Source organism: Vulpes lagopus, chromosome 4, assembly GCF_018345385.1.
Source record: "Vulpes lagopus strain Blue_001 chromosome 4, ASM1834538v1, whole genome shotgun sequence".
In the NCBI taxonomy this organism is placed as follows: Eukaryota; Metazoa; Chordata; class Mammalia; order Carnivora; family Canidae; genus Vulpes; species Vulpes lagopus.
Genome location: NC_054827.1, coordinates 54498739 through 54508014, shown reverse-complemented (window position 1 = coordinate 54508014; position 9276 = coordinate 54498739). Strand labels below are relative to the sequence as shown.

The window sequence follows — 9276 nt, the reverse complement described above, 5'->3', positions numbered from 1 at the left end:
TAATACACACATAACTTCATTCTTTGTCACCACGTGAATAATACAGCTTCCAAAATACCAGGATTTGTTACAGTTTCACGAATTATGTTGTTCCAGATCCTAAACATTCAGGAGGCACTTGGGAGATTCAAAGATCCATGCGTGGTTATTTTTTGACAGTGAAATAGAAGAACAAACCTTGACATTAACTCCTACACCCTTATTTCTTTTAGTGTTGTCTAGTTTTCCAACCATCCTGAAGGTGTTTGGAAAATGAACTTAAATTCAAAGGCCTTAATCATTATATCATTTTAGATAGTGACTCAGATCCTACATCCTTGAGCATAGATCTACAGATGTGTGGGCATCTGTGCTGGGAATTCACATTGGACATGCCCTGGTGTTTATCGACCCGGCTGGAAGAACAGCTGGGCAGAAGGGCTGACCAAGTTTACTTTTGAAAATTTCCCCTTTTTGATAATTCTGATCCCGCCCTCATGGGGACAAGCAAGTGAGTCTGTATACCATAAATGCAGAATGGCTTGGAGTGTTGGACCTCACAGGCAAGGCCAAGTGGGATGCCCAGAATGAGCTGAAAGGAACTTCCAAGGAAGATGCCGTGAAAAAGCACATCTATGAAGAAGACAATCTAAAGAAAAAATACAAGGAACTGGATTTGGCCCCTCGGCACACATGTCCTCTAAATTGGTAGAATGTCTTGCTTTTCTAACACTGGAAAGCCGATGGCCAACTCCCATCCTCTCAACCCATATGGATGAGGCGAAATATATTTAATCTACCTAAGAGAGTAGGCATATACTATCACAGCATATTCTGCAGGATGCTATCAACAATCCAGTGAACTTGCTGTGTGTCAGGTCACAATTTCTATCAGGTCTATAATTTCTGAGTAACACAATATGAGCTGGGAGGAACGATCCCTTGGTCATTTGCCCATTTTTACCTCCTTAGCTGTGAAGCAGGTCTAATGGACTAAGATGATGTTGTGTTGGAAAGCGTATCAGAAATCAGATATTCCAAAGCCCTCCCATCAGGGTACTGACCAAGGTACTGCAGACAAGAAAGGGAAATTAACCGTTGTGATGCATTTTATCCATAATAATGATGAACCACGGCTCCACATGGGGTGGAAGGAATTGGAGAGCCAACGACTGATTTACTGGTCTCCTTAAGAAAAAGGGACCATATTGAGAGCCCAGCATGGGTCTCTGCTGCAGACAGAACATATATTCAGCTGAGCAGAGCAGCGGAGTAGAGAGCAGTCTTGGTGAGGGGCAGCCTATGCTGTTAGATTCATGCAAAGCCCCCATCTCTGTTGCTATGGCTACTGCATTTGGGTGCTTATCCTGCAATCACTGGGGTGGCCAAGAACAAAGGCTGACATTCCAACTGAATCATCTTGTACCTGATTAAAAAAAAAAAAAGCCATCATTAAAGAAAGTAGTAAATGTACTTATAATTTATCTACAGAAAAACTAGTCAGAAGCTATTTCAGGCCATAATCTGTTAGAATTATATCCTAGACAGTCTTGAGGAACTGGGTTAACCAGTTATTTTCATCATTTGGCTTCATCCAGTGTTAGAAAAGCAAGACATTCTACCAACTGAGAGGACATGTGTGCCTAGTAGCCAAATCCAGTCCCTTGTATTTTTCTCTTTAGATCATCATCTTCATAGATGTACTTTTTCACGGCATCTTCCTTGGAAGTTCCTTTCAGCTTATTCTGGGCATCCCATTTGGCCTTGCCTTTGAGGTCCAACACTCCAAGCCATTCTGCATTTATGGTATACAGACTCACTTGCTTGTCTGGCATTAATGTGGGATATACAGATTCTCACAATATTTCAACTGTGTTCCTTCCAGGTCTGTGACCAACAAGTCAAACTATTTGCTAATTTTCAGGAGTCGGTGCAAATTCTCACTTCAGGCAATTTCTGTCTCCACAGTGTAAGTGGCAAGGTGAATTGCCACCTCCAAGCAATGAGAGACTTACCCTTATCAATGACCACCGGCGTGGCAGATACACAGCAGAGAGAGAAGAACCATGATAGCTGTGATATAGTTGATACCAGGATGTGAGGATCTGGGCCATTCTGCTTTGTCTTACTTTTGTCTTCTGTGCTTGCTCCTCCTGAGTTTCACCGCATTCTTGGTGTGAGGCATGGCTGCTGTGGTCACTCACTGTTATGATTTGGTGTGTCGTGTAACATCTCAGCTCAACATAGGCAACCCTGCACTTACAGTTACTTGACACTCTACGAGTAGTCGCTGCTAAGGCTCAATAGTACGTGAAGAGTTGTGTTTTGAAATGTGTAGTATCTTCTGGAATAGAGGGAAAGACCCTGATGCAGAGTCCCTGTTGCTTGTGCTACGATTCACCTACTGGGGCTTGCCAGAGATTCCACGTGACATCTTGATCTATTAGAGACCCCTTCAAATCCAAGTGGTCTGCTGATGAAATGGCCCAAGTGTTATAAAGAGCTACAAAGTGTATAGATCCAATGGTTTGTATATATTAACACACCTGGGTAAGCCCCATCCAGATCAAGGTATAGAACATCCTCAACACAAGAGAAAATTCCCTTTTCTTTTCCCCTCACCGCACGACCAGCGCCCAAAATCACTTCCTCACTCTGAGGAAGGAATTCTGACTTCTGTTACAACAAAGATTAGCTTTGCCTCTTTTTTGAGGCTCATATAAATAAATTACACAGTATGTATGTATGTTTTTTATGTCTGGCTTCCTCAACCCAATATAATGTCTTTGAGATTTATCTGTGCTGTTGTATCATTTTTTTATGCTGCATAATATTCAATATAAATAGTTCACTATTCTATTATGGAAATTTGGGTTGTTTCTAGTTTTCGTCTATTGAAACTAGAACATTCTATGAATATTCTTTTTTAAATATTTTCTCTGAGACAGAGAAAGGGAGAGTATAAGCTGGGGGTGGGGGGTGAGGGCAGAAGGAGAGGGAGCAGCAGACTCCTTGCTGAGCAGGAAGCCCAATCTAGGGCTGGATCATGACCTGAGCCGAAGGCAAACACTTAATGGACTGCGTCACCCAGGCAGCTCTCATATGTGTTTTCAGTGGGTATACCAAGGATAGACTTGGACAAATCCTAGGACAGGCACATGTTTAATTTTAGTAGATATTGCCAAACAGTTTTTCAGTATGGTTTTATAATTTTAGTTTTCCACCACTTGGTATTAATTTTATAATATTAGCTATTGTGGCATTTGTGTTTATTGATGATTAATTGTACCGAATACATACGCTTATCGATCTTTTGAATAACCTTTTGTATGGAGTACCTGTTCAAATCTTTTGCCCAGTTTTCAATGGAGTTTTTCCCGGTCATTGAATTTGTAGACATTCTTTACAGAGTCTGGATCTTAGTGCTTTGTGAAACAGGTGTAAGAAAGCTATCTTCACCCAGATTGTGGTTTACCTCTACGCTTCCCTAAGGAGTCTTTTGATAAACAAATTATTAGTTTAATGGCATCCAGCTTCATTTCTTTTTATGATTAGTGCTCTTAGCTTCGTGCTTTAGAAAACAACCTACCAAAAGATCATACTCTAATTTTTCTCCTAGAAGAGTAATCATTTGCTTTCATGTTTAGATCTAAGGTGCACTCAAATTATCTTCGTGTATGGTATGAAATAGGGGTGAAGGGTTTTTTTTTTTTTTTTTTTTGTAAAGATGTCCAACTGCAAAGACGACTTCAAACTACATTGGTAATTTTGTCAAAAATATTGATGAAATACATATGTATCTATTATTGTATTCTGTTTTCTTCTATTGATTATCCTTAAAGACTTAACACAACACTATATATTAAGCCCTGTAATCCAAAGTGTAAAGTTTCCAATTTTATTCTGTCCAAAGTTATTTCGATACCTTCCTTAAATTTTCTCGTAAATTTGTATAAGAATTATGTTTTTAGTGTTTAAAATTTTTCATTTTTAGTTGAACTTTTGATATAATCATAGGTTCACATGCAGATGTTAAGAAATAATACAAGGGTTATTATATTATTATAATACTGTGTACTCTTTACGGTTTCCCCCTTTGCTAGCATCTTTCAAAACTCAGTGTATGGACACTGGTACAGTCCAGGTGGGTAACATTTTCATCACTACAAGAATCTCCCATGTTGCCTTTTTCTAGCCATGCCCATATGGTATATAATCTTATGTGATTTTTTTTTTTTTTAAACTCCGGAGATTCACCCAGGTTGTTGTATCTATCAATAGTAGCTCCTTTTATTGCTGAGAAGTACTTTATGGTGTGGATGTGCCACTGTATAACCATTTACCTGCTCGTGCACATCTGAATTGTTTCTGTTTTGAGCTATTACTAAAAAATTTTCTTTGTGTACAGGCTGTGTGTGTGTTTAAGTCATTTTCCTGAGATTTATGTTTTGGTAGTTTTAAAACAATGAATTAAATTTCCTTAGTAGTTACAGGATCATGTGAATGAATTCTTCATATTAGAGGAGTTGTGGTAGTTTCTGATTTTTGAGAAGTGGTTCATTTAATCTGAGTTACTTGTAATTTCCTTTACCATCCTTTGATGTCTGCAGTGATATCCCCCTTTCATTCTGATATTTTTAAGTCGTGTCTTTACAAGTACTGTTGGGGGTTTCTAAATTTTATTGATCTTTAAAAAAACAACTCTATTGTTTACCTTCATTTTCCATTTTAAATTTCAGCGTTTTCTGTTCTTATATTCATTAATTCCCTTCCCTTTCCTCCCCTCCTTTAAATTTATTTTGCCCTTCTTTTTCTAGGATCTTGAGGTAGGGATATCTATTATTCATCTGAGACTCTCATTTATATACTTATGTATTTACATATTTAGGTATTTATTCATTTATATATTTTAATTCCAATATAGTTAACATACAGTATTGTATTACCTTCAAGTGTACAATATAATGATTCAGCAATTCCATACATTACCCAGGGCTCATCACCAGTGCGCTCCTTAATCACCATCACCCATCCCTCACTCACCTCCTCTCTGGGAACCATGAGTTTGTTCTCTATAGGTAAGAATTCGGTTTCTTGGTTTGTCTCTCTCTTTGCTCATTTTTTTCTTAAATTCCACATAGGAGTGAAATCATGGTATTTGTCTCTCAGATTTATTTTATACTCTCTAGCTCCATCCATGTAATTGCAACTGGCAAAATTTCATTTTTATGGTTGAATATTCCATTGTGTGTGTGTGTGTATATGTATACCTATATGTGTGTGAATATTCCATTGTGTGTATATATATGTATACATATATATACACACACATAACATCTTTATCCACTCATCTATCAGTGGACATTTGGGCTGCTTCCATAATTTGGCTATTATAAATAATGCTGCAATAAATAAAGGCCCGAATGTATACCTTTGAATTAGCTTTTTTTTTTTTTGTATTTTTTGAGTATATTCCCAGTAATGTGACTTCTGGATTGTAGGGTAGTTCTGTTTTTAATTTTTTGAGGAAGCTCCATACTGTTTTCCACAGTGGCTACACCAATTTGCATAGCCATTTTGACAGGTGTGAGGTGATATATCATTGTAGACTTTTCCTCTTTTCTAATGCATGTTTATTATAATATGCACATATTTAATCTAATTATTGGTACAATAAAAGTCTGATATTTTTATTTTTTATTTTTTAAGATTTTGAGAGTGAGCAAGAGAGGAGAGAGCATGAACTGGGGAAGGGGTAGAGGGAGAAGCAGACTCCCTGCTGAGCAGGGAGCTCAATAATGGACTCAATCCCATGACCCTGGGATCATGACTTTAGTAGAAGGCAACACTTAACTGACTGAGCCATCCAGGTGCCTCTCTTTTTTTTTTAATTTTCTGTTTCAACTCTTTCTTTTTAAAATATTTTTTGACTTCTTTGGGTTACTTGACTTTTTTTTTTTTTTAAGAGTTTCATTTTGATTTACCAATAGGGCTTTTGTGCATTCCTTTGTATTGTTTTTTCATTTTTTTTTTTAATAGCTTAATGGTTGCTCTAGGTATCAAACATCATCACATTTCAGTTGATGCCATTTTTTTTTTTTACCAGTTTGAGTACAGTATAGAAACTTTATCTCCTTTATGTCTTTACTCTCTCCAATTTATATATAGTCTAACAGTCTTCAATATTTTCTCTAAAGTTTAGAATAGCACCAAATAATGCTATAATTTTTGCTTAAGCCATCAAACATAATTTAGGAAACTTATGAGGATAAGAAAAGCCTATGGAATTTACTCCTAGTTTTGTTTATTGTTATTTTTCTTCCTGATATTCCCAATATCCTTTCTTAATTTCTACTGAGTGATAACACTTTTAAAGGAACAGTTTTGTTGTATATTGAAATCTATACTGATAGTTTTTAATTTCACTAATATAGTGTTTTGGCTTCCATGATGTTTGGAAGAAATCAGCTAAAATCTTACTGTTCCTTTGAAAGTAATGCATTTTCCCCCTGATCATTTGTAAGGTTTATTTTTTATTTTTCATTTTCAGTATATTTCCAATGAGGTTTTAATTTTTCCTTCTTTTTTTTGTTTGAAATTTATTTTTTCTTAATTTGAGTGTAATTGACATACAATGTTAGTTTCAGGTATACAACATAATGATTTGGCTTCTCTATACATTATGCTGTGTTCACCACACGTGCAGCCACCATCTGTCACCATACAATGTATCATAATATCATTGACCATATTTTCAGTGAAGTTTTCTTATATTTATCCTGCTTGAGTTCTTTTGAGCTTCTTCAATCTGTATATTGGTATTGCTTATCAGACTTTTTGAGTTCTTGTCATTATTTCTTCAAAATAATCCATCTGTTTCATTTTTTTCTCTTTTCTTCAGGAACTAGGAAATTAAAGTTTATTGGACTTTTGGAGTATTTCCCACAACTCTATTTTGCTCTCACGTTCTTTCCATTCTTTTTTCTCCCTCTGCTTTAGTTTGGTAACATTTAGTGAACTGTATTTGAGTTAACCAATCCTGGGTTCAGTTGTATCCCATCTTCTGTCAAATATATCTAATGAGTTATATATGTAAGGGGTTTTTTCTTTTGTTTTTGGAGAAGATTATGAATGCTTTTTTTAACATTCTTATTTTCTGTTGAAGTATTCTGCTTTGTCATTCAGTTTTTTCTTTATATTGATTAGAGATATTTTAATGTCCTTATCAATTCTAATTATCTGGATGACCTGTGACTTTGTTCCTAATAACTGATTTATCTCATTAATTTTTCGTGCCTTTTATTTACGTTTAGGAATTTTAAAAATTTTATGTTGAAATTATAAGTTATGTGATAGAGAAACTCTCAAAAGTTTTTTGTTTTTTTTTTTTCCTGGAGCACAGTTAAATTACTTGAAGATCTCTTACTCCTCTTAAGCCTAGGTTTCAAGCTGTGTGACGGTGAGTGTATTTCATTTTCCTTCTTTATTGCTAGGATATAACATGTACTTCTAGGATATGGCAATTCACCCAAGATGTGGGATTTCTGGAGTCTCAGCTGAGTTCCTAAGTACCCCCACCCTCCCCAGTATACCTCCCCATTTTGGCTGGCTCTGAACTCCAATATCTTCCCTGCATTTGTTAGTTCCAAATTCTCTGCTCTAAATTCAGTCTCCTGGCAGCTTTTTTCTACTAGAGTTCTCTTTTCTTAATCCATTTCCTTAATCCATTTTCACATAACTAAGGAAAACTAAGAACTCAAATGGCACTTTCATTTATGTTTCTAGGATTTTCTCTTTATTGCTCTTCCTCCTGTGGTACACTGACCTCCCCAGTTCCTAACTGATCCAGCAGACTGAACTCTGATCACTACTTTCTCTGATTCCTGCTTGGGTTCCATATTCCTGCACAAATACCAGAGAAACACCTCCCTGGGGCAACTGAGGGTAAATGTGGTACTTCCCTCATGTGCATCTTCTTCATTGTTTCAATGACTGTCAAATGTTGCTTACTATGGGTTGTTGAGATCATTTACAGCAGGACAGTAAGTCTGATACCAGTTACTTTTTACAAGACAATACACTATTTTTAATGCAAAACTATAAAATCTTTTCTGCTCTTAAAATTTTAACTAAAAATATAGTTAAAAGGTTATTGAAGAGGTCTTAATGATTTTATTTCATAAGAAAGGATACTCATTTAGGAATAATAAATAAATCTTAGATGTATTGTCACTTTGCATGACATCACCTGGAAGTCACAGTCCCTGCATGATTATTATTCTTTTTAAAGATTTATTTTAGAGAGAGAGAGCGTGTGAGTGAGCATGGGGGGAGGGAAAGGGGATATTTCCAGCCAACTCCCTGCTGAGCACAGAGCACAGGGAATATCTCCATCAGACTTCACACTGAGCATAGAGCCCAAAACTTGATCCCATGACCCCGAGATCATGACTTGAGCCAAAATCAAGATTTGGACACTCAACTGAGCAACCCAGGGACCACCCCCCCGCCCCACCACACACACACACATACATGATTATTTAGGTAGTTTATCTTTATCCATTGAGAAGCAAAGTCTAGCATGTTACACTATTCCACTATATATTTATTAATTTATATTGCTAGGGGGATGTCTGGGTGGCTCAGCAGTTGAGTGTCCGCCTTTGGCCCAGGGTGTAATCCCAGCATCCTGGGATCGAGCCCCACATGGAGGCTCCCTGCATGGAGCCTGCTTCTCCCTCTGCCTGTGTCTCTGCCTCTCTCTCATGAATAAATAAAATCTTTAAAAAGTTTTTTATATTGCTAGGCTTTCTTTTAATAATTGAAAAGGCATGACAAAGTGAAATATTATTACCTGAAAATACTTTGCTGCTCTGGATAATAAAAAGGCAGAAGCTTTAAGGGAAACCTTGTCATTCTCAAACATCTCAAAGGGAAAAGACTTGACCTAGCTATAAGTTCCATCCTCCCCTCACATAGACCCTATTTGGATTACTCCATACAAGGCATTCTTCACCTGAGCATTCTTGAGGCTGTAGATGAAGGGATTCAGCATTGGATTGAAGAGACTATGAAACAGGAAGAGCATTTTCTCCTGTTCCTTTCTCTGACTAGAGTCTGGAACCATATAAACCACCATCGCAGTGACAAGCCTAATCACACAGAGGTGAGAAGAGTAGGTGGAGAAGGCTTTTCTTCAGCTTTCTCCTGATGGATTTTCAGGATGGTCCAGAGGATGCTAGTATAGGAGACTAGCACCCAAGAAAGGGGCCCAACTAAGATAAATATACAGGCAGC

The 9276-nt window shown here is 37.0% G+C and overlaps 1 protein-coding gene across 1 annotated transcript; it reads right to left on the bottom strand.

Moving 5' to 3' along the window:
- Positions 1-1622: 1622 nt before the first annotated feature.
- On the bottom strand, positions 1623-9067 carry LOC121488769 (acyl-CoA-binding protein-like). The gene is made up of 2 exons (XM_041751077.1): positions 9049-9067; positions 1623-1807 (listed from the first exon to the last, which is right to left on the bottom strand). Exons 1-2 carry the CDS (start codon positions 9065-9067, stop codon positions 1623-1625), a joined length of 204 nt encoding a protein of 67 aa, XP_041607011.1.
- Between the last annotated feature and the right edge of the window lie 209 nt (positions 9068-9276).